The sequence below is a fragment of the Heterodontus francisci genome, chromosome 26 (assembly GCF_036365525.1).
Source record: "Heterodontus francisci isolate sHetFra1 chromosome 26, sHetFra1.hap1, whole genome shotgun sequence".
Classification (NCBI taxonomy): Eukaryota; Metazoa; Chordata; class Chondrichthyes; order Heterodontiformes; family Heterodontidae; genus Heterodontus; species Heterodontus francisci.
Genome location: NC_090396.1, coordinates 20,462,760 through 20,489,481, shown reverse-complemented (window position 1 = coordinate 20,489,481; position 26,722 = coordinate 20,462,760). Strand labels below are relative to the sequence as shown.

General features: G+C 43.6%; 1 protein-coding gene across 2 annotated transcripts in view; it reads right to left on the bottom strand.

The window, feature by feature from the left end:
* Positions 1-26,722, bottom strand: part of tmem94 (transmembrane protein 94) — a 160,267-nt gene that overhangs the window by 60,905 nt on the left and 72,640 nt on the right. For both annotated transcript variants that reach the window (XM_068057894.1, XM_068057895.1), the window contains 8 exons: positions 22,208-22,310; positions 19,463-19,549; positions 14,026-14,142; positions 11,473-11,529; positions 8,143-8,247; positions 5,667-5,840; positions 1,215-1,418; positions 29-344 (listed from right to left, as the gene is read on the bottom strand). In XM_068057894.1, coding sequence (XP_067913995.1) covers positions 29-344; positions 1,215-1,418; positions 5,667-5,840; positions 8,143-8,247; positions 11,473-11,529; positions 14,026-14,142; positions 19,463-19,549; positions 22,208-22,310 — 1,163 coding nt within the window. The remainder of the gene's footprint in view (positions 1-28; positions 345-1,214; positions 1,419-5,666; positions 5,841-8,142; positions 8,248-11,472; positions 11,530-14,025; positions 14,143-19,462; positions 19,550-22,207; positions 22,311-26,722) is intronic.

The following is a 26,722-nucleotide window of genomic DNA, read 5'->3' as shown; positions in this document are numbered from 1 at the left end:
TCTTAGCAGTACCAGACTAGACACATACCTATGAGTCTGGCTAATTCACAGAGCCCCCACGGAATGTGGATGGGCACAGCAGTGCCTGACGTCTCCTGCAGGGCAATGTTGGACAAGTGGTCAGAGAAGCGGCACATCTGCTCAGTGACGGTGGAGTAGCACAGGTTAAGGAGGATATTGAGGCCCAGTGGCTTCAGTGAGGAGATGTGAAACTGCCAATTTGAGTCATCAAACTGAATACTGGCGGGGTTCTGCTGATCTTGTGACAGGCTCAGCATTTCCAGGTGGTAATCGCAGATATAATCTTCTGCTTCCAGGCCCAGGTCTTCACCAATACCACTCACCTGTAAACAGTGCAGAATCAGAATCAAATTAATTTGCTCCTTTCGACATGTCCTTTGTGATTTTAAGATTTGCTGTAATATTCATCCATACAAAATTGAAAGACCTTGCATTGACTGTGCAGGGGTACCAGTGGAGACAGATGTAATCCAAACTAGAAGACAGCAATCCACAGACTACAAACCTGCCTTTTGCCAGTTTTCTGTGAAGGGCTACTTAAAAAAAAAAATGACAGTAATACTAACAATACTGTATTATGTTGGTAATGTGACTGAGATTTCTTCAACCAAGGAAGAAAAAAAAAAGACAACTTGGTCTTAAACTCATATTCTCATTAATACATCATAATTCAGTATAATCATAACAATGGTGATGATATAAGGCAGTAAGTGCAGTCTCATCATGAATATTAGTCACTGCAAAGTAATACCCAAAGGGTCCACAGTCCTCACAGTACACTGGACCCTGCTCCGTCCTGGTCCGGTCAACCCATCCTTACAGTATACCTAAATCGTATCCCTCTCATATGTCAGGGGTCTGCCCGTTCCACCCTTGCAATCTAACAGGACTCGTTCCTCCCTCACATTACATCTCAGGTCCGCAAGTCTTTATCGATACATCTGAGGTCCGCCCAATTCCTTCTCACACGACATCCAAGGATTTTTCACTATTCGTCTCGGGTTTGTCTGCTCTTCCCTGCCAATATACCTAGAGTCAAACCGCCACTTCTTTGCAATATTTGCAATGGTTACGACCATCGTCCCTCTTCAATGTACATCCAGTGCCCGTTTCCCACCATCACTCCCTTCCCCAGGCCAATATGCTTGGGGTGCACTACTTACACACAAAACATTTGCTGATCCTGTTGTTACCTGTGTCGAATCATCCTCCCCTCCTTCTGTGTCTTTGCTGAAGCTGACATTGGAACCAGACAGGTGCTTGCACCGTCGATTCTCACTGCGTTTCCTCAGTCGTGGAGTGCTTTCAGTCTTCTCATCTTTGTCCTGTCCGATCTCATTGGTGATGTGTACAAACTCCAGACCAGTGGTGGGCAACAGAGCATCAGCTTCCCTGGGCTAGCCATTATTCAAAGATATAGGTCAGAAAATCACAATGTTCCTTTAAAACAGTATCATAGAATCATACACCACAGGAGATTATTTGGCCGATTGCACATATGCCAGCTCTTCTAAATTAGCTCTTCCAATTAGTTCCACTCTCCTTGCCCTTTTCCTACAACCCTGCAATTTTTTTCCTTCTCAAGTATTTAAAAGTTACTATTGAAAATGTTTCCACCACCCGTTCAAGCAGTGCATTCCAAATCGTCATAACTCACTGCATAAAAAAAACCCACCTCTCATCTCCCCTCTGGCCAACTATCTTAAACCTCTTCCCTCTGAATACCAAACCTCCTACCAGTGGAAACAATTTCTCCCTACTTTATCAAAATCCTCAGTAGTTCTTACCTATGTTGCTGGCAGCATTAGAATGCAAACTTAACTGTGTAAGGCAGAGCAATTATTAATTCTGGACACTGTTCATGAAAATTACACCTGTGAATGCTCTTCTGTGGTGAAAAACACAGGTTTGCACATCCCTACAATGCAATTGGTGCATTTGGAGCCCATCCCACTGAAACATACAGACCAGGTGGTCCAAGGCTTAATCCGCAGTCTGTGCGGAGTTCTCAGCCAGAGTGGTATCATGTTTGCGTTGGGGAGCGAACAGGAGCTGTGCTACGTTGCCCTCTGCTCTCCTGGGCTAATGACAAGAAACATGATCAGGCACAGTCACAAGCTGTCTTGGAATGTGCACACATGTATATGAGATGAAGGCAGGATCTGGCTTGGGTGCCATGTCCCACACGATGAAATGACCTGCCAACAATCACATAGGATGAATGGGTCAACTGGGCGAGATAGTGGAGGGTAACCATTGCCTATGAAATAGTACCCCAGTGAGAGTCAGCCCCCTTTGGAGAGAGTGGAGGTAAAACAGAAGGACCAAATAAAACACTGACTGTATATCACACTGTACAAGAACAAAACAGGATGTGTGACAACACATCTCCATCTTAAGGCACTGTGCAGTGCACTAATCTATCAACTTTTCTGTGCTTTGGCATAAGGAGGATTACAGTTGGGATTTTTAACCACATCAAAACAAATTAAATTCATACTTCCAAAGTCAGTGTGTCGCACAATTAAACAAGAAATCCTGCAGGTTGATATTTTGTTCCCAAGTGTGCGTGCAGATATATCCCTTTGAGAAAGAAAGGCTCTAAAAGAAGGATGAACCATCTGTGGCTAACAAAGGAAATTAAGGATGGTATCAAATTGAAAGTAAAGGCATGCAATGTTGCGAAAATTAGTGGCAGGCCAGAAGATTAGAAAATTTTAGAAGCCAGCTAAGGATGACTAAAAAAGGGGGAGAAAATAGATGAGAGTAAACCAGCAAGAAATATAAAAACAGATTGTAAGAGCTTCTACAAGCATACAAAAAGAGAGTAGCTAAAGTAATGTTGGTGCCTTGGAGGATGAGAATGAGGAATTAATAATGGGAAACAAGGAAATAACAGACGTTGAACAAATATTTTGTATTTGTCTTCACGGTAGAAGACTCTAAAAGCATCCCAAGAATAGTATAAAAATAAGGGGCAAAAAGGAAGGAACTTGAAACAATCACTAGAGGAAAAAAGTACTAGGCAAACTAGTTTAGTTTAGAGATACAGCACTGAAACAGACCCTTCGGCCCACCGAGTCTGTGCCGACCATCAACCACCCATATATACTAATACTACACTAATCCCATATTCCTACCACATCCCCACCTGTCTCTATATTTCCCTACCACCTACCGATACTAGGGGCAATTTATAATGGCCAATTTACCTACCAACCTGCAAGTCTTTTGGCTTGTGGAAGGAAACCGGTGCACCCGGAGAAAACCCACGCAGACACAGGGAGAACTTGCAAACTCCACACAGGCAGTACCCGGAATCGAACCCGGGTCACTGGAGCTGAGGCTGCGGTGCTAACCACTGCGCCACTGTGGGAACTAATGGGATTAATGGCTGACAAGGCCCCTGGAAGCGGATGGCCTGTATTATAGGGTGTTAAAAGGAGTGGTTGCAGAGGTAGTAGATGCATTAGATGTAATCTTCCAAAATTCCCTCGATTCTGGAAAGGTCCCAGCAGATTGGAAACTGGAAATCTATCGTCCCTCTGCAAGAAAGGAGGGAGACAGAAAGCAAGAAACTGTAGGCCAGTTAGCCTACCATCTATCATTGCGAAAATATTGGAATCCATTGTTAAGGAGGTAAATAGCAGGACAATTAGAAAATCATAATACAATTAAGCAGAGTCAACATAGTTTTATGAAAGGGAAATCATGTTTGACAAATCTATTAGAGTTCTTTGAGAATGTAATGAGCAAGGTGGATAAAGGGGAACCAACAGATGTACGGTATTTGTACTTCCAAAAGGCATCTGATAAGGTGCCAACTAAAAGACTACTGCACAAGGTAAGAGCTCATGGTGTTGGGGTAATATATTAGCGTGGGTAATGGCCAGCTAACAGAAAACAAAGTCGTGATAAATGGATCCCTGTAACTAGTGGGATGCTACAGGGATCAGTGCTAGGGTCTCAACTATTCCAATAATGACTAGGATGAAGGCACTTAGTGTATTATAGCCTAATTTTCAGAAGATACAAAGATAGGTAAGAAAGCAAATTGTGAGGAGGATACAAAGAGTCTGTAAAGGGATATAGATAGGTTAAGTGAGTGGGCAAAAATTTGGCAAATGGAATATAATGTAGGAAAATATGAGGTTGTCCACTTTGGCGGGAAGAATAGAAAGAAAATATGATTTAAATGGAGAGAGACTGCAGAATGCTGCGGTACAAAGAGATCTGGGTGTCCTTGTACATGAAACACAAAAATTGAGTATGCAGGTACAGCAAGAAATTAGGAAGGCAAATGGAATGTTGGCCTTTATTGCAAGGGAGATGGAGTATAAAAGTAGGGAGGTCTTGGTACTACTGAATAGGGTGTTGGTGACACTACAGTTTTGGTCTTCTTATTTGAGAGATATATTTGCATTGGAGGCAGTTCAGAGAAAGTTGACTAGGTTAATTCCTGGGATGAAGGAGCTGTCTTATGAGGAAAGGTTTAGCAGGTGGGGCCTATACTCACTGAAGTTTAGAAGAATGAGAGGTTATTGCACTGAAACATACAAGATTCTGAGGGGGCTTGACAGGGTAGATGCTGAGAGGATGTTCCTCCTCGTGGGGGCATCTAGAACTAGGGGACACAGTTTCAGAATAAGGGGTCGCCCATTTAAGATGGAGAGGAGGAGGAATTTCTTCTCGGAGGGTGGTGAATCTTTGGAATTCCCTACCGAGAGCTGTGGAGGCTAAGTCATCAAATATATTCAAGGCTGAGATAGACAGATTCTTGAACTATAGGAGAGTCAAAGGTTATGGCAATAGGCAGGAAAGTGGAGTTGAAGCCAACATCAGATCGGCCATGATATTATTGAATGGCAGACAGGCTCGAAGGGCCGAATGGCCTACTCCCACTCCCATTTCCTATGGTCTTATGCAATATTTTTACACATTTTATTTTACAAAAAGTATACCTACACCTTAAAAATGAAAGAGTATGTTGGGTGGGGTGGATAATTTCTTCCACTGAAGTGAATCTCAAGCACTTCAGAGCATAAAATCCTTCTGCTAACCCTTGCTCCCATGCCTCCATCGCCAATGTCTCCTCATTGGAAAAGGCTGATTTGGATGGTGCAAGTGGCAGGTTATATTTTGGCTGTCTCATTATATTGAGTCAGTATTGACATCCAGCCTGCCCTTAATGCTAATCTGTTCTGACATGATTATGTAAAATTACACAATTTACAGCACAGACCAATTGGCCCAAAATGATCTAGGCTGGTGTTTATACTGCACACAAGCCTTCTTCCACTCACTTCATCTAACTTTATCAGCAGATCCTTCCATTCCTTTTTCTCCTGTTTATCCAACTTCCCCTTATATGCACCTATGCTGTTCACCTCAACCACCCCTTGTGGTAGTAAGTTCCACATTCTAACCACTCCCTGAATAAAGCAGTTTCTCTTTAATTCCTTATTGGATTTATTAATGACTATCTTCTATTTATGATCCCTGATTATGAAGTTCTGTTCTTCAGGGTGCTGAGATAATTTTGCACTCAATTGTGGTACTGATGGTTTTAACGGCAGCCCTGAAACAGATACCTTGTCTATGGCAGACCTTAATAGGTGAATAACAGGAAAAGTTAAGACCCTCACCTCATCCTTCTCTTCTTCCATCTCTGGGTGACAAAAGGACCTCATGGATAAGTCATCTTTCAGATCCTCTAGGCTGTCATGGGGTGGTTCCACACGTCCACTAAAGAACAGAACCGTTTCTGGACTGGGATTGGGCCACGACAGTATTCCTTGCTTATCCACACAGCAGAGCACCTAAACATTCAGAATGACAAGAGAATGCTTTCATGCTAATATATGCTCAATGATACAAGTTGGCTGGCATTCAATTCAAAGCAGCCTGAGGCTGAGGTTAAGGGCTGATTTCATTGTGGTTCTAAGGATTTTGAAAGGAATATATAGAGTAGATAGTAACTTTTTCCATGGGTGGGGTGAGTTTAGTAGAAGGGGACATAACCTTAAAATCAGAGCCAGGTCAGTCAGGAGAGAAGTTAGGAAACACCTCTTCATGAAAAGGGTGCTTGAAGTATGGAACTCTTTTCCCATAAAAAGCAGTAGATGCCAGCTCAATTAATATCAAATTTGAGACCAATAAGATTTTTGCTAGGCAAGGCTATTAAAGGATATGGAGCTATGAAACAGATTAGCTATGATCTCATTGACTGGCAGAATAAGCTTAAGGGGCTGAATGGCCTACTCCTGTTTGTTTTTTCCTGTGATTTCCAACACAGCGAGTTTCTGCTTTCAGCTGCAAGTAACATAAATGCCACATACTCCCACACACTTGCTAAAAAATTATATAGAAAATGGTGTTTGTTACCTGCCCACTCCCTCAAGGAGTACATGAAAGGACTTTACAGAACATAAAAGAGCACAAGCAGCAGCAACAAAAGATAAACCCTTTAATCCTTATTTGACGCACGAGGGCCAGACTAAGATAATATTATTGCTTCATCTGCCTTCCCCCGGTAAACTTGTGTTAGCAGTCATTTTCATCCTTAAAAAGGGCTAAACTTAACAATAAATGATTAACCTGAGTGATTGGTCTCAAGTAATGACTGAAGTATACTGGCCTAATCTTTGAAAAGATAAAATCAGACCATCAAAAAATCAAAGTAACTGACAACTTCAACAGTGCTAAAATGCTAAAGTGGAGGCTTTAATTCAGTAAGAACTTTCCATTAAAGACAACATACAAGAGGTAAAATAGGTCTCAGGAACTCCCCATTCAGAGTTAGATTAGAGATACAGCACTGAAACAGGCCCTTCGGCCCACCGAGTCTGTGCCGACCATCAACCACCCATTTATACTAATCCTACACTAATCCCATATTCCTACCAAACATCCCCACCTGTCCCTATATTTCCCTACCACCTACCTATACTAGTGACAATTTATAATGGCCAATTTACCTACCAACCTGCAAGTCTTTTGGCTCGTGGGAGGAAACCGGAGCACCCGGAGAAAACCCACGCAGACACAGGGAGAACTTGCAAACTCCGCACAGGCAGTACCCAGAATCGAACCCGGGTCCCTGGAGCTGTGAGGCTGCGGTGCTAACCACTGCGCCACTGTGCCGCCCAGTTAACCTTCGCTTAAAATATAAATTGCTGCCATTAAAAAAAATCTCAAAAGCAAAATCAACAAAAACCCAACTAAGGCATGTTGCATGTGTGATGAGAGTTTAATTGCTTGTTCTTGCTGTTCTGATTCCTACACCATGGGTACTGAATAATCTCCAAGAATGGATGGTCCCAGGTTTGTATAGCTCAATAGATTATCTGCTGGTTACAGGGATATCATCTAACACAAGATCTGTTACAGCTAGGGGCTGAACTGGCGAAGAAAACAGAACACTACTATATTCCTCCGACCTTGAGACAGAATAGTTCCTAAGTAAAGCTCAGCCAGTGCTGTAGCTCCAGATCAGCATCAAGGAATGAAATCATAAACAGTAAATGCTGGAAACACTCAGCAGGCCAGGCAGCATTTGTGGAGAAACGGTTAATTTTTCAGCTCGGTGACCTTTTGTCAGAACTGGAAAATGTTGCAGATGTTTTTCAAAGTCTAACATTTTCCGATCTGACGAAAGGTTACTGGACCTGAAAGATCAACTTTCTCTCTCCACAGATGCTGCCTAACCTGAATGTTTCCAACATTTTCTATTTATATTTCAGATTTCCAGATGTTGGACCCAATTGCTGCTTATATTTTGCCTTTGCACGAGGAATAAAATTACGTTCAATTCTAGATTATGCAGTGCAGACACTGTAAAAACAGTTTTACCTGATGCCAGTTAAATGCTCTCTTACAAAATGTGGATGCCTGCAAAGCACTCTTTCACTGAATCTCAAGAACCAAAGATCGACTTTCCATGGTAATTCCAAACCTTTCCATGGTAGTGATATTAAAACACCACCATTAAACTAATATGCAAAACTGATTTTCACAGATTGCAAATAGTTTGCGTACTTCGCACATCTGGCTGAAGAAGGCCCATAATACTTAACTGTTACTAAGGACATGAACTAAAACACTGGATAGCCGAATACTCACTGTAACAGAGCCCAGGTTCTGAAGCAGACTGGAAGTGTAGCACAGAGTAAGAGACCTTCCTCGCAGTAGTGACAGAAAGTGACTCCAGATGCAGAACATCATTTCCTGTCAGAGAAAATCAAGACTTATTGAAATATAGAATAAGCATGGAAAATTGGAGCGATAGCAGACTGGGCTGTAGGCAGCAATTTTTTTACAATAAAAATGGCACATTCTAGTTCATTTTAAACACACATTTCAAAATTGTTGGACCCAATTGCTGCTTATAGGAAAAATACATGGATCTTTGGGTTATATTCAACAGTTCATGCTGGCACTCACCCATTTCCACTTCAATTTAAGATGGCACTCTTCTCTCCTCAGTTCCTGCGGAGTCTTATCTCCCTTCCCCAGCTCACGCTGGTGCTTTCCTCTCCTTCCCTTCGTACTGACCATTTTCCCCTTCAGTTCACTTTAACACTCTTTTCCCCCTCCTTCAATTCATGTTGGCACTGGCCTTCCACTTACCCTCAGGTCATGCTAGCATCCAAATTCTACACTACTCCTTTAGCAAACCTCAGGAGCACAAAGCTACTATGAGAATTTCTACCCACAGCATTCCCTGGGGCAACAATGGCACTACGGAGCACAGTGGGGAAAGGGACATGCATCTTTGCTGCTCCAAGAAACAAAAAAGTGTATTTTCTTGGCTATGGTCCTGACCTGACAGGCACAGCAAAATATACCAGACTGCCTCAATTTTTTGACTCTGAACGAAGAGGGAGAAATTGAAAGACGAAGACTGTGCACAATTTGTCACTCAAAATAATATTTGAAGTCCTGAAGAACCACCCAGATTTTGAGCTTGACATCTTTAATATTTCCCCATCACTACCTCCTGTGTCAAATGCAGAAAAACAATGCAATCTAAGGCAATTGGATAGGTAGTGAGTGTCACATCAAATTATCTTTCATAAACGGTTTTGGTCATGACTTTTTAGTCAAAAATATTTAAACAGTCAAATGCTGAAAACATCAATTGGAGCCGGCACCTATCTGGAATGAATCACTGAACCTAACAGCTGAATCAAAATAAGCACCAAAACACCTAGGTTAATGACTTAATTTTTTAAAAGAGTGAATGTTGCTGACCTCCTTGGTATCACTGGTTGGTAGGAGGTAGAGCCTGACAGTGTGAGGGAGCTGGATTAGTAGAGATGTAGTCAGTAACAGGGAGTTGGCTACCGAGTCTGATATTGAGAGACCACAATTTACAACACTACAGATGAGACAGTCCCCAAGCATTTAGTGGGCACATTCATACTAACACAATTTAGTGAATAGTAAATTCATCGGACTCCCTAATAATCTCATAGCATGAGCAAGTATCACAAAGTATTTGGTCACTTTAGCTTTATTGCAAAACTATTTATTCCAACAGTGTTGAAGGGGCCTTGTGCCAGTGGTCAATGCACTGATGAATCTGTCAACTTTGCTGAGATTAAAGTCTGTACTTTTTAAAGAGGTGGTTAAACTGTGAGGATCTGGTGTGGGGGGGTGGTGGAGAAAAGAGCGGCTGGGTAGTGGTGAACGGATAGTGACCCCGAATCTGGAGTAAACAGTACTGCTAGTAGTCGAATTCCCAATAACTTCCCATTTCATCAGAACTCTTACATGTTGGTTACTGAATTTATTGGGCAAAAAAACTGCTTCACAATGCTCAATTAACATCAGACAGGTAAATTGCACTGCAAACAGCTGATTGAACTGCTCAAAATAATCGACCCACTTAATACAATTTAAGCCACCGCCTATGGCAATTGTCAGTGGTCAGCACCATTTGTCCAATATAGGTGGTTGTCCAGGATAAGTGGGAACAGAGTTAGTGGTGGGGACCATACCATTTGCCTGTGGGATTTAATAATTTCATAAAAGTTAGTTTTTCTATTTAACAAAGCAACAGGAGAAGCTTTGATAAATTCAATTGGCATCATTGCATCACAAAGGTACCGCTGCCCTGCACCCATGTCTCGAGCAATGAAAATGGTGCAGTACTCTTCTTCCAATCCCCACCTCACTTGAGACAATCCCCTTTAAGGGAAGGATGAAAGACACATTATGGGAAATTTTTAAATATGCTTCCTGGTGTGGTGCCTTGATTGCCTGGGAGTTTTTTTTTTTAAGAGATACAGCACTGAAACAGGCTCTTCGGCCCACCGAGTCTGTGCCGACCATCAACCACCCATTTATACTAATCCTACACTAATCCCATATTCCTATCACATTCCCACCTGTCCCTATATTTCCCTACCACCTACCTATACTAGGGGCAATTTATAGTGGCCAATTTACCTATCAACCTGCAAGTCTTTGGCATGTGGGAGGAAACAGGAGCACCCGGAGGAAACCCACACAGACACAAGGAGAACTTGCAAACTCCACACAGGCAGTACCCAGAATTGAACCCGGGTCGCTGGAGCTGTGAGGCTGCGGTGCTAACCACTGCGCCACTGTGCCGCCCAAAATATCAGTAAATATCAGAAAATTCTACAAGTGTAGACCCTGATTACCCACCTATTTTAACCTGCGGAAAATCAAGAGCAGTGCCAATGCAATTTTCAGATTTGAACTGCACAAGTGGAAAATGAACCCAACTATACTTACAGTTGATCCATGGTTAAAGTTACTCCCATTACAAATAGCACTTAAAAACAAAGTTTCAATCTTATTTATCTGCACAACTATTCTCGCCATTTTCCAGTCCTCCAGCCAAGACCACTGTGTGGTGGCAGACTCATTGCTTCACATACCTATGCTCTGCTAGTCAGTTTGTGTTGAATGGGAAACCAAAGCCCACATTTGTAACTGGGTGCCACCAGGTCACATTGCCAGGGGCTTTGCAAAGGACTTAAAGCTGCATTCCCTACCCCAGGCAGCTGTTTGCCAGCAAACTGCCTCAAAGTGCATAAATAACAGCTGCAAAGATAAAACATGGTGAACAATGGCATCAGTCTAAAAAGTTAATTATATTAAAAGCAATTGGAATATAATCAAGGAAATTCACCACAGATCAGACTCTCAATCCAGTCCTTGTAATAATTACATTAAAAATAAAATCACCATGCTGGTGTATTGACAGGTAACAGTAGATGAGTTATCTTCATTCACACTTCTTACACTCCAACTCCACCCCCCCCCCCCCCCCCGCCAGAAAACATGCTTGGCTTGAGAGCAGATCATTCATTAGGATAAAAGAATGAGTGAAAAAAAATAATTGCATCAGATGAATACAGGTACAAAAAGCATATGAAAGGATGGTAGATGGGGCATGATGCAGCTTAAAGTCTATACCTTCGAAGAAACCACTTCAGTGTAGCTGCTGAGGGTGTCCTCGGAGAATTTTGCCAACTGGAAGGAGAGAACAGTCAGTCAAATTCCAATTAGAGCTACTGAATCTACACTTGTAAAACACAAAGTATCAAAAGATTTATTAAGTTCAGAGTATGGAGTCAGGTCGGTATCTCTCAAGATTCCACTGGATTCATCAGCCCCTGCCACAAACACGGCACAATGGGGATCTCCCAGGATGCAGAGACTGGTATGAAAAGGTTGATTTCTCCATGAGGACCACTCTATGCCCTTTCACCAGCTAGATGACAATTTTCACTTTGCCCAATAGGATCAATCCAGCTATCTCCAGATGCAGCATTACCTCCTGAACCCTGCAATTTGCATAACCAACCTCCTCCTTGGAACTTTTCCTCCCTCCCCAATAGCCTCTTCCAGATGCAATTCCATACTGTGTGCCATTCTGACCTCCATCACCAAGGACAGGACAAAAAACCTGAAGGTTAAAACATAGAAAATAGGAGCAGGAGTAGGCCATTTGGCCCTTCGAGTCTGCTCCGCCATTCATTATGATCATGGCTGATCATGCAACTCAGTAACCTGTTCCCGCTTTCCCCCCATATCCTTTGAATATTTGACACGGAACGTGACCTAGGCTAACCAATAAGGAAGAAGGAATGACAGAACCAATGGCATCAGACTTTAAACACCATCACCTGTCATAAAATACAGGGAGACCAATTCAAAAGTCTTATATCATACCTCATACATTCCGCACCCCCATAGCTGACTGCTGGAGAACAGCACACTCCTCCACATGTTCTGGTCATGCCAAGCACTGAACCATTCTCAACAGTCTGGGAGATCACTAGGAACATGATCAGTCCCATGAACTTAGAGGACTCTGCTTTCTGAGCCTGCCCACTGGCGAAAAAGGGCCCTGCGAATCAAGCAGGCTAGTACAACTCTCGCTCCAAAAAGCTGCCTTCCATTCCATGGAGCACGGCAGCCCCACCCACAACAAACACACAGCCTAAATGCATGTGGGACATCTTCCAATCAGAACAAGTGATGCGCGGACTTCACTTAGAATGCAGGAAATGTCAGGCAGTCTGGGAGAACTACTGGAGACAAATTACCCTCCCAGCACACCAATTCACCCAGTGACCAGGAGGGGCACCAACATCAACCAACACAACACTCTCCACTTTCGCCAGCCCCAGAGCCCTAGGTCAAACAAGCTGCCTTGGTAGGCATTACTCTCTGTGTGGGCAGCCTGTTGCAGTGATAAATCCATTCCCCATACCCATAAACAGCAAAGCCAAGATACACAATGACTCGATCAACTACATATGGGAATGTACACAAATAAGTTATGAATGGACATCTAACTATGTAATTTTCTCAAATTTTCTGTATCAATGTAGCCTTAATCATTTAAAAGTTTCATAAATGTACACATATATGTACAGTAACTATGTATTCTGAATATACATTCTTGAGAAGGCAGTTAAAAAAAAGTTTATTTAAAAGTGTTATCGTCGACCGCCCCAGCCAAAGCCCCCAATCAAATCATACGATTCTGACTGTCGTGGGAGAAACGCACTATTAATTCAATCCTGTCCCTCATCAGATTGCCTAACATGTCATTTTAAACTTTCCAAATTAAAGAAAGACCCAGCCAAATTGTACCATCTATTAACCCCCGAATGAGGCTAACCAAACCAGGTGCCTTTAAATCAACAGATTAACTGTTTAATTAGAAAAACTAAATTCTTAGACACTACGAAGATATAAACATTTAAAATGGAAAACATTAGAGTCTTTGCAGATTTACGCTCCTGCCAGATGTGGAACAGTCCAAGGTTGCTTGAAGGCCTCACTGGCATCCGATGGGGGAAAAAAGGTCTAATCCAGAAGTCAAAATTGTTGCTTTCCTTCTCCAGCGATGAATTTCAACAATTAACTTGCAAACATTTTTTAATGAATCAATTTGGCTTTAGAATTTTTGAGGGAGAAAGGATTCTCACAGTCAAACTTCCCTTCCTTCAGTTTAAATTATCAAAGATCTCTGTTTTGGCTTGAATTTTTTAGAATTTTGAGGGAGAATAATAAATAAAGACTAAATTCTCTTCCTTCAGTTTAAATGGTCTGAGAGCTCTCCTTTCAGGTGCTAACACACAGCTGTCTGTCCTCTGTTAGAACAGGCTGTTTCCACTATAAGCCAGTTCAAAATTAAATTGTAACAAATGAATCTCTTGATGCTCAGTCCGAGTGGCTGCATCCAAGGCAACGAGAATGCACCCTTTGACTCGCAGTCTCCGAATGGTTGTATTCCGGGGCAACAAAAATGCATTCTTTGACTCAGCTTCTGCAGCCTGCTGCCTTAAAGCAGTATGGCTCCTTTTCCCAGCCTTAAAGGCACACCGCATTCTTCCCCAAAAAAAACTATAGGATCAGAACCAAAAAAAGCAGCCAGAATGTCGCTCTCCTTTATATTCATCTAATTTGTTGCAGTCCCACATTTCTTAATGGTAGGCAGGAGAAAAACCTTACCAGGCCAACTGGAGCAGCCTTACTGAACTGAGCTAGGACTCTAGCCTCTCCATAGGCTGTGACCAGCACCCACACTACAGGAAAGAGCAAAGGAAGAATAGGCAGTACTCCATTCACCTAAACACAAAAAGTGATCGTTACTACATAATCACTATAACACACGCAGCAAAATGCACCCAACCACCCTCTCCACACACACACACACACACAAACAAACAGGGTAAACTAGGTAAGAAATTAGCAAGCAGGACCTCAAAATAGTAATCTACTGATTGCTCCCAGTACTGTATGCGTGTACAGGAATAGAAGGATAAGACAGATGAATATGTGGCTGGAAGGTTGTTGCAGGAGGGAGGGCTTTAGTTTCTTGGGACATTGGGACGGGGTCTGGGGGAGATGGGACCTGTACAGGCCGGATGGGTTGCACCTGAACAGAGTTCCTTGCGGGAGGTTTTGCTAGTGCTGTTGGGGAGGGTGTAAACTAGTTTGGCAGTGGGATGGGGACCTGAGGGGAGACTCAGTTGGGACAAAAGCAGAAATGAAAATGGAAGGCTGAGCATTAGTGAATGTTTCCTCTGTCTTCCAGACTCAAAGGTTAGAAAATAAAAAAAAGTTTGGCAGTGCTCAAGGGTATCTACTTCAATGCAAGGAGTATAGCAAATAAAGTCGAGCTGAGGGCACAGCTAGACACGTGGCAGTATGATATCATAGCTACTACAGAAGCATGGCTTAGGGAGGGACAGAAATGGCAGCACAACATTCCTGGTTACAAGGTTTTCAGACACGATAGAGGGGGGGATAAAAAAAAAAGGAGGTGGGGGTGGCAATTTTGGTCAAATCAACAATTACAGCTATGAAGAGGGATGATATGTTGGAAGGTTCATCACATGAGGACATATGGATCGAGCTAAGGAACAAAAAAAGGGCAATCACACTGCTGAGAGTGTACTACAGACACCCAAACAGTCAGAGGGAGATAGACGAGCAGATATGTAGGCAAATCTCTAAGAAGTGTGAGAACAGTGGACAGTAATAGTAGGGGATTTTAACTACCCCAATATTAACTGGGATAGTTTTAGTGTGAAAGGAATTGAGGAAGCAGAATTCTTGAGGTACATTCAGGGAAACTTTTTTGGCCAGTATGTAGCAAGTCCAACCAAAGAGGGTGCAGTTTTGGATTTAGTTTTAGGAAACAAAGATGGGCAGGTGGAGAGTAGCAGTGGGAGAGCATTTTGAAGCAGTGATCATAATTCAGTCAGTTTCAACAATTATGGAAAAGGACAAGGATAGAACAGAAGTTAGAGTTCTCAATTGTGGCAAGGTCAATTTTACTAAGCTGAGGAGTGATTTAGCGAAAGTGGACTGGAAACAGCTACTTGAAGGTAAATCATGACACAGCAGTGGGAGGTATTCAAAGGGGAGATTCAAGGGGTTCAGAGTAAATATGTTCCCACAAAGAAAAAGGGTGAGATGGCCAAATCTAGAGCCCCATGGATGACAAGGAGCTTACAGGGTAAGATAAGACAGAAAAGGAAAGCTTATATCCGACACAGAGAACTGAGAGGAGTATAGAAAGTGGAGGAGTGAAATCAAAAAGGAAATTAGGAAAACAAAGAGAGGCCAGGAAAGAATATTGGCAATGCGCTGCCAGAGGATTGGAGGACTGCTAATGCTGTACCTTTTGTTTAAAAAGGGAGCGAGGTATAGACCGAATAATTAGAGTCAGTCTAACCGCAGTAGTAGGCAAATTATTGGAATCAATTGACAAACAGGCACTTAAAAGGACATGGATTAATCAAGGCTAGTCAACATGGATTGGTTAAGGGACGATCTGTCTGACTAACTTGATTGAATTTTTTTGAAGTAACAAGGGGAATTGATGAGGGCAGTGCAGTAGATGTGGTCTACATGGATTTTAGCAAGGCTTTTGACAAGGTCCCACATGGCAGACTGGTTAAAAAACAAAAGCCCATGGGATCCAGGAACAGGTCGCAAGCTGGATACAAAATTAGCTCAGCGTCAGAAAACAAAGGGCGTTTTTGTAACGGAAGGGCTATTTTCAGTGGCGTTCCGCAGGGCTCAGTACTGGGTCCCCTGCTTTTTGTGGTATATGTTAACGATTTGGATGTAAATGTAGGCGACTTGATCAAGAAGTTTGTAGATGACACAAAAATTGGCCTTGTGGTTGATAGCGAGGACAGCTGTAGACTGCAGGAAGATATGAATGGACTGGTCGGGTGGGCAGAGAAGTGGCAAATGGAATTCAACCCGGAGAAGCGCGAAGTGATGCATTTGGGGAGGTCAAACAAGGCAAAGGAATACACGAGTAATGGGAGAATATTGAGAGGTGTAGAGGAAGTGAGGGACCTTGGAGCAAATGTCCACAGATCCCTGAAGGTAGCAGGACAGGTCGACAAGGTGATTAAGGTGGTACATGGAATCCTTTCCTTTATTAGCCGAGGTATAGAATATAAGAGCAAGGAGGTTATGTTGGAACCGTATAAATCATGAGTTAGACCACAACTTGAGTACTGTGTGCAGTTCTGGTCACCTCATTACAGAAAGGATGTAATTGCACTAGAGAGGGTACAGAGAAGATTTACGAGGATGTTGCTAGAACTGGAAAAATGCAGCTATCAGGAAAGATTGGATAGGCTGGGGCTGTTCTCCTTGGAACAGAGAAGGCTGAGAGTAGATCTGATTGAAATGTACAAAATTGTGAGGGGCCTGGATAGAGTGGATGTGAAGGGCTTACCTTAGCAGAGAGATCAGTGACTAGGGGGGCATAGATTTAGAGTGATTGTTAGAATGATTAGAGGGGAGATGAGGAAAGATTGTTTCCACCCAGAGGGTGGTGGGGGGTCTGAAACTCACTGCCTGAAAGGGTAGTAGAGGAAGAAACCCTCAACTCATTTAAAAGCTGCCTGGATATGCACCTCAATGCCGTAACCTGCATGGCTACGGACCAAATGCTGGCAAGTGGGATCAGGCCGGGTGGCTCGTTTTTCAGCTGGCGCAGACATGATGGGCCAAGTAGCCTCTTTTGTGCCGTAAACTTTATGATTCTATGAACACGCACACGCACGCACACAAAAATACACACATCCCATTAGGATTAAAATCAAGAAGTTATTACAAGTTGGAAGTAAGTATCACAGAGTCCAGCTCGACGGAGCACTGCTGCGACAGAGTACGTAACTTGGGGAATTTGGTGAGTGAGGGAAAAAGTGCTGTTCTTGTCTTTTACAAAACAAGGAGTGGTCCAAGTGAGGGAGTGGGAGACAGCGAGACCTGGCAGCAGCAGTGGTGGCTGATAAATCACAGCGGGGAAAAAGTGGACCTTACATGGTGTTTTCCAAAAAAGGAGTGACTTCAGGAGGTAATAGGTAGGTGATTGGTGAGTTTTAAGGGTTTTTTTTCCCCTCTAATCTAGGGTAATCGTTTAAACTAACACCGGGAAACTATAAAGCACTGTATTAAATTTATAGCTTAGATTAATTAATGGAATTCCAAACGGGGCAAGTATAACTAAGTGTATTAATAAAAGTATTAGCAGAACAGATCCAGAGGCATTTTAATTAAAATTAATAGTTTATACAAGGAACTAACTCGATTATAAAAAAGGGAAGAGAAATATTTTTCTTAGATCAAAGATGGGCAGCTGAGACCTATTGCTTGTATTCCGGCACCATGTGGGAACTTCAGGACACATGCATCCTGGGAGAACACGTGTAGGAAGTATCTCCAGCTGCTTCAGCTCGAGCTCAGGATTTCCGAGCTTGAGGGGCAGCTGCAGTCACTGCGGAGCATCGGGGAGCAGGAAAGCTTCCTGGATCATATGCTCCAGGAGAAGGTCACCCCACAGGCAGTGAGCTCAGGATAGTAGATGGGCAGTCAGTGGGAGCAAGAGGGAGGAAGAGGCAGGAAGTGCAGGAGTCTTTGCGGTGTGTCCCACTCTCAAACCGGTACTCAGCTTTGGAGACTAGTGGGAGTGACAACATGTTGAAGGAGTCTGGTCTAGACCATGGCACCAATGGGCAAGCAGATGCACAGGAGGGAACAGCAAAGCGTAGCAATGCCACCTCCTGGAACATACAATCCAGGAAACACTCGGCCTCCCTGATGTTTCGCAGTGACTACAGCTGTCCCTCAAGCTTGGAAACCCTGAGCTCGAGCTCAAGCAGCTGGAGATACTTCCTACATACGTGGTCCCTCAAGAAACATGAAGTGTCCTGAAGTTCCGTTATGGTGCGGGAATTTCAAGCAACAGCTGCTTTAAGAAAAAGATGTCTATTCCCTCTTTTAGAATCTGGTTAGTTCCTTGTTTAAACTATTAATTTTAATTAATGCCTCCACACGTCAGCTCTCACTGTCTTCTGCTCACTCTTAGACCGCTCCTTTTTAAAAAAAAAATCAGAACAGCATCGCCTCCCTCACTGCACCGAATTCCCTCACTCACCAAATTTAGAGGTGAAGAGGTTTTGAGTTTGGAGGCTGGGGACCAGCTTTGCCCTAGCATCATGGATCTCCATCCCTTCTTTCCTCATCTTTGCACTCAGGAAATAAGCATTTTCTCTGGGGCAACGATCAGCAAAATCAGCCCCGAAACATGCTTCAAGAAGTATCCAGTGCTATTCAGCACCTTGTCTGTACCAATCAGCGCCCTTTTTTAAAGAAATCATGGAACTCCTTTGTAATTTTCAAATTTTTCAAAGGGAGACTAAAAGGTTGAAGAAAAGTCAAAGCCTGCAGATTGAAATCCCTGCAGTAAGGCACTGGCCAACTTGTCACCATGTCAAGATTGGTAAACCCCAAGAGTATCACTGCTTTATCTAACAAATGTAAGTGGCTGGACGTCATCATTTTAAGGGTTGTGTCAGCCATTATATCTCCTCACCTCCCACGGACACACACGCACCCAGACACGGACACACAAGAAACATCAGGGCAGCATAGTGAACAATGAATTTGCATTTACATAAAACCTTAAGCAGTCTCCCAGAAACACTTCAAAAATGCTTCACATACAATTAATTACTTTGAACAGCAATGACATATTACGTAGACAAACACGACAGCCATTCTGAGCACAAACAGATCCCACAAACAGCAAGTGAATGATGTGTTGCTCTGTTTCTTGTGTTGTTTGAGGGGAATGTTGACCAGGATATCCTGAGAACTTCATGCTCTCCTCTGATTAGTGTCATGGGAGCTTCAATATTCACCTGAGCTACTGAAACAGAAATTGTAGGGCTCGATTTAATATCTCACTTGAAGACCATGTCTGACAATGCAGTACCTCCTCCTCAATAATGTATTGAGATGTCAGCTTAGCACAGTATGCGCTGATATCCTGGTGGGTGACATTAAATGCTATTGTCCTGCAAAGAGAAACTTGTGCGACTGCTCTGCATTATTATAAGGGCAATGAGCTTACCTGAAGCTGGAAGAAGGTGAACTGCCAGCTGCCAATTCCAGGTGCTTTGAGTGCAAACCGCACAGCATTCGTAATCAGAAACAAAGCCTTAAAAAGGAACAGGCAGAACTGTGGATGATTTCCTTCATGGTCAGTTGGAAACCCCTCAACATATCACACAGCAGGAGATCCTGCACCAGAATCACCTCATCTGATTACCTGCCCAAATTGACTAAAAGCAGTTATTTTGAAGTGCATCCATTTTTAAGCGGGCTATTTGGCAATAGCATTTACTGAATAGTCAGTCACTGAATATTAGCCTGACATCATGATTTATTGTGTAGTCACTCTTCATGGCTTACTTCACATTATCAAAGTCCTCTTTAGCAGTCTCAACATCTGAGAGGTTAAAATCTCGATGTATACTGCAACTAGGGTATCGGCACACTTCTAGAGTAAATTCAGAGCAAAAGCAGAGCGAGACTGCCTTCTCCAGGTTGTGTCCAATTCTGGATTTGCACTGAAATTTTAGCTTTAGATCAAGAGAAACCATATTGGACAATTTCTTGACAATTGTCGTGTAACTGCAGCCTCCTCTAAAAGGGCACCAGGAAAGCCATTTTAAACCTGTTTGTGCAGTGCATAGAAACAGGCCATTTGGCCCAACTGGTCTAGGGCAGTGTTTGTGAACCACACAAGTCTCCGTCCACCCTACTTCATCGAACTTTGTCAGCATATCTTTCTATTCCTTTCTCCCTCATGTGTTTATCTAGCTTCCCCTTAAATGCATCTAAAGTATTTGCCACAGCTACTCCACGTGGTAGTGAGTTCCACATTCTAACCACCCTCCCCCACAAGTTTGAACATTTTGAACTCTATTAAACCCAGCTCTGTTTGCCTGTCTGGAAGATTAAGTAAAGATGTGGCTGCTAGTAATAACTGAAATTAGATCATAAACACACACTGATCTTCGCAAGGTTTTGGATGTGAAAATATTTTTTAAAGATTAACAATCAGGCTATGGCACAAAATAAAACTATCTTATGAATGACATCTCATCAGGTCAGAACTCTTTTTATTAAACAAAAGCAAGTTTCTGTTGATCCTTCGCTGACATCTGGACTGCTTTCCTTGGCTGGGAGAGTGCGACAGTTCAGTTTGCGGCCATCTCCAAGATCTCACCACTGGAGCTCCATGATCAGACAGACCATGACATGCATCAGAAAATTGCTATAAGGTTTCCTCAGTGGAAAAACATACTGAGTATGAAACTGAACTATAAAATCAAGGTGGCCCCTGCTTCAATCTCTCAGCTAAGCAGTCTCGTATAGGAGGCATGAATTCTACACTTGGAAGCGTGAAAAAATACTATCGATCCAGACTCCTGCTCCTGTTCATTTGCCAGAGACCTCAGCTGGAAAATGCAGGTGAATAGGATCAGGCCCAACTTTAATGCTCATGGTGGAACAGCCTGCTGGTTCTAGCTGGTCAGACATGTCTAAAAAAAAAATACTGGAGGATCTGATACTCATGGAAACTGTCCCCAGCAGGATTCAATGTCTATAGAAAAGGAGAAAGATGATGGCAAATGGAATTTAATCCTGAGAAGTGTGAGGTGATGCATTTTGGGAGGACTAACAAGGCAAGGGAATATACAATGGGTGGCAGGACCCGAGGAAGTACTGAGGGTCAGAGAGACCTTGGTGTACTTGTCCATAGATCACTGAAGGCAGCCGCACAGGTAGTTTAGGTGGTTAGGAAGGCATATGGGATACTTGCTTTTATTAGCCGAGGCATAGAATATAACAGCAGGGAGGTTATGATGGAGCTGTATAAAACACTAGTTAGGCCACAGTTGGAGTACTGTGTACAGTTCTGGTCACCACACTATAGGAAGGATGTGATTGCAATGGAGAGGGTGCAGAGGAGATTCACCAGGATGTTGCCTGGGCTGGAGCAGTTCAGCTATGAAGACAGACTGGAAAGGCTAGGGCTGTTTTCCTTAGAGCAGAGAAGGCTGAGGGGAGACCTGATTGAGGTATACAAAATTATGAGGGGCGTAGATAGGGTACATAGGAAGAAACTTTTGCCCTTAGCGGAGGTGTCAATAACCAGGGGGCAAAGATTTAAGGTAAGGTGCAGGAGGTTTAGAGGGGATTTGAGGAAAAAAATTTTTCACCCAGATGGTGGTTGGAATCTGGAACACACTGCCTGAAAGGGTGGTAGAGGCAAGAACCCTCACAACATTTAAGAAGTATTTAGATGACCACTTGAAACGCCATAGCATACAAGGCTATGGGCCAAGTGCTGGAAAATGAGATTAGAATAGACAGGTGCTTGATGGCCGGCACGGACACAATGGCCCGAAGAGCCCGTTTCTGTGCTGTATAACTAAGATTGAGAAAGCAATTTTTTTCTTTTAAGTTTTCTCTGAGACCAGCAAACTTGCTCTCTTCGATTAAAATTTTCCTTTTGGATATACAGTGATCTCGAGGACTCGAGCGTGGGACATGAAATTGTAGCTGCCTCTACAAAAAAAAACTCTTGAGAGGGGAGGGTAAATAATTTCTTATTAATAAATAAGAACAATATGCTGCTGCAGTTGCTCACTTGCAGCATTACTTAAATACACTATTGTGTATGTGTTGGGAGCTTTGTCTGTAAGGAGCTGATGAACCAGTCATTCCAGTACTTATGTGGTCTTCAGACAATTCAGAACCAACTCAACAACTCTGGATCGTAAATATGGATATGAAAATGATTTACCAGAACAAAAGGAACGGTGTATTTCTCCATCGCTGACTGAACCGTGTAACGCTCATTGTCAAGTGCAGTGACAGGCCGAGAAAGTGCTAGGTCCAGACTCCGCCTGAGAAACAGAACAGGACAAGTGTGACTTTTACACAGCAAGACTGATTTTAAAAGGAGGAAACAAAAAGACAACGATTCCACGTAGAGGTCTTCCATTTCCGAGGTGGTTAAGTCAAAGGGGTGGTAGAGGCAGGAAGCAGAAATAGCCAAAGAGTGAGAAGTCCTGCAAAGGGTAATGGAGTATAGACTGATGTAGAACATCAACCTGGCTTGCAATTCAGCCTGATTGATGGAATCACAATCTCCTCTCTGTGGCAGGTGGGAAAGCATGAAACTCTTCACAAAAGCATAATAAAATAAAGTACCACCTTTCCTTAACCTGCGTATTTAATTCGATTAATCATAGGAGACAACTAAATGGGGGTGAGATTTGGGCAAATAAATGTTTGTAATCATCAAGAAAACTTCACACAACCCCAATCATAGAATTACGTACAACACAGAAATAGGCCATCCAGCCCAACTGGTCCATGCTGGTATTTATGCTCCACATAAGCCTCCTCCAAACCCTCTTCATCTCACCATAGGCTGCGCTTGCTGACAACGCTACCACTAGGTGGCGCTGCAGTAGCACATGCGCAAATGCAGCATGTGCCACTAAAACGGCACAGTCCGCTACTTCAGGCAGCTGCCAGGACTAAAGATGGCACTGCTCAAATAATCACATGAAGGCAACCTAACCTAAACACATGACAGCACACAACGGCTGGAGGGAGAGCGCAAGCGAGTGGGTGGACCAGGGCCGGGGGGGTGAGCGGAGCGGCCGGAGAGAGCAGCGAGGGGGGGAGTGGAGTGGCCGGAGAGAGCAGCGGGGGGGCGGGGGGAGCGGAGCTTGATGTATGGGTGAATACCCATTAGCGTTGCATTGCTGTACGCGTAAAGCTCATGCGCATAGGCTGACCAGGCGCGTTGTCCGAAGATGCACACGTCACGCGATGATGTCATCGGCGCATGCGCTAACCAGTCCTGGCAAGTCGGAACGTAGTGCACGCGCAGAGAGCAGGAGACAGTCTGCGCATGTGCGCACCTTGGCACAGCCTGATGATGTCAATGGCCAGCTGCGTCATCAGGAATCACTTTGATCAGCATATCCTTCTATTCCTTTCTCCCTCGTGTTTATCTAGCTTCCCCTTAAATGCATCTATACTATTCACCTCAACCACTCCCTGTGGCAGTGAGTTCCACATTCGCACCACTCTATGGGTAAAGAGGTTTCTCCAGAATTTGCTACTGAATTTATATCTTATACTTACGGCCCCTAGTTTTGGAGTCACCCAAAAGTGGAAACATCTTCTCTACATCTACTATTTCTGTAATCCTGGTATGATAGAAGTGAATCATTTGTAACTTGCTGCCTATTTTGTGACATGATAAAAAAAAACAATCACTATAATTGTAAGGCATTCAATTTATTTTGTCCCCACTTGTCGTCTTTGACTGATTTCTTTCTGAAACACAGCATGTGCATCATGCCCTGCGTTGGGATATTTCTTCGATGGAGAGCAATTTATCATCCTCCTCTAACTGAGGGGCCAATTTTCCCTGCAGGGCTTCAAACATCTCCAGGACTGCCATGACCGAGTCTTCAGCCCTCGCGTGCAAGGCACAGATAAATCTGGCATTCCAGAGACTGGGATGGGCGTTCCCACCGCGAGAGAAGAGATTCTCAGAGACATTCAGGCCCAGGAATCTGGCGGTCTCTTTGAAATTGATGTACAGCAGCCGCGGCTCGTGAATCTCAGACAGGGATGGGACTGTGCGCTTGAGTGGTGGGTGAAAGCATTGCTCCTGTAGCTTTGTTATTTAGACTAAAGACTCACAGTCCCAGATCTGAAAAGAGAGTTGTCTCAAATTAGGACACAATTGGGTTGCTGTAAGTGGTGTCAGCATCTCCTGCCAGGGGGCAGGAGGAGTGGGGTGGGGCCAGGGTGGGAGGGAAGGATTTTTAAAAAAGCAGCCAGGATTCCAGCATCTCACTGCAGGCAAGAGGAAGTTTGTAGATGTTTAGCGAGAACTGGTTAGAGCTCAGCTGCAATGTTTCCTGTGGTCAAAGCAGTTGATTGATACGCACAGTCCAGGCTTTATAGGAAGAATGGGTACTTGAGCCAGGTACAAGTAGGGTTGCCAACTCTGGTCAGATGTATTCTTGGAGATTTCATCACATGACCTCCTGCCAGGAACCACCCTGTGATCACACTCCTCCCATTGGTCCTTTTTCGAGGTATACTGCCTACCCATGCCAATTGGAAAGGAAACAGACTCTTTGGCCCCCAATATTTCTGGGGAGGGATTGGGGAAGAAGTGAGGAAAATCTGTAAAGGCTAGAAAACAGGGGTGCTGGGTGAAATTATAATTTTCTTCTTCCATTTCCTGTCCGGCAGCTGGACAGATTGATAGGCTAGCCAACTGCTGGGCGGGAATACCAGTGGCAGGATACTGTGACCAATGACTGGCAATCGGGAGGGAGAGATTATGCCTTGGTGGATGTGAAGAGGAAAGAGCGCCCGGCAATGGCGCTGAAGGGGTCAGGGCTGGGGGGAGGTGCAGGTCACCGATCACAGCAGTAAAGAGCGGCCAAAAGCTTCCTTGAGGCACCAGGGAGAGCACGTTGGCTCGCAAGGGGTATGATAAAGAGCACTAACCCACTCGAGATGGCAGCTCGCACCTCCATTTCACTGCCAGATTTCCTAAGCCCTTGGAAACTTGCACAGCAGCTGTTAAATTTAAATCAGGCTCCAAACTGCAATTGGGAGCCCTGATTTAATTATTATAATGAAATGTCCCTCTTCTCCAATATGGGTCACATCAACGTGCCACCCACTGCCGTCAAAATGGTAGCAGGCAGGTTACGGATGCATTTCTACATTTTACAATTTTACCCCCACCCACTGACCCTGCCGTAACCTTTCCCACCCATCATCGGGGTGGGGGGGGGGGGCAAAAGAGAATGGGGTTTAATAGAGGCCGTTGCTTTTTTTTTTGCAAAAAAGAGAATGGTTCCAGGGATGTGGAACTTCAGTTACATGGATATGGAGGAGAAGCTGGGGCTGTTCTCCTTGCAGAAGAGAAGACTAACAGGAGATCTGATAGAGTTGTTTATAATCATGAGGAGTCTGAGTTGATAGAGTAGACAGGGAGAAACTGTTCTTGTTGGCGGAAGGATTAAGAACCAGAGGACACCAATTTAAGGTGATTGGCAAAAAAAGCAATGGCAACATGAGGAAAAACTTTTTTTACACAGCAAATTTTTTTTTTGCTCGTGGGTTGTTGACATTGCTGGCTAGGCCAGCATTTATTGCCCATCCCTAATTGCCTTTGAACTGAGTGGCTTGCTAGGCCATTTTAGAGTCAACCACATTGCTGTGGATCTGGAGTCGCACGTGGGCCAGACCAGGTAAGGATGTCAGATATCCTTCCCTAAAGGACATTGGTGAACCAGATGGGCTTTTAGCGTAGTTTCATGGCACCATTACTGAGGCTAGCTTTCAATTCCAGATTTTATTAATTAATTGAATTTGAATTCCACCAGCTGCTGTGCTGGGATTTGAACCTGTGTCCCCAGGGCATTAGCCTGGGTCTCTGGATTCCTAGTCCAGCAACATTACCACTCCATCACCATCTCTCCATATGGCAGATTTCCTTCCCTAAAGGATATTACTGAACCATTGGGGTTTTTTCAACAATCGACAATAGTTTCATGGTCACTATTAGACTAGCTTTTAATTCCTGATTTATTAATTGAATTCAAATTTCACCAACTGTCATGGTGAGATTCGAACCCAAGTCCCCACAGCATTAGCCTGTGCCTCTGGACTACTAGTCCAGTGGCATTACCACTTTGCCACCGCCTTCCACAGTTAGGATAGAGTGGTTAGTGGTTAGGATCTGGAATGCACTGCCCGAGTGTGTGGTGGAGGCAGATTCAAATGAGGCCTTAAAAAGAGAATTGGATAATTATGTGAGAAGAAATATTTGCAGGGCTACCAGGAGAAGGCAGGGGTGTGGAACTAGGTGCTTTTGTCTTTCAGAGAGCTGACGTGGACATGATGGGCCAAATGGCCTCCTCCTTTCCTGTAACAATTCTATGACTCTATCATTGTTACGCCATTGGACTAATCTTGACTGTTAGTGATATAGCCCTTTATCCCCCTCCCATCTCCAATTTTTTTTTTAGAACAAATAAAAGCGTTCAAAGAAAAAAAAAGATATTACAATTTTGTTTATGTCCCTATGATTTATCGCCCGAGTTGTTCATAGCAGTGTCAAGATTTGTCTTCAATTCCTGGAGACTCCAGGACAATGCTGGAGAATTGGCAACCCTCGGTACAAGCAGCCTGTTGGCACCCATGGAACTGCACACCAGCAACAGGAGACACAAAAACGGACAAAAATAAAATCTGGAAGAAAGAT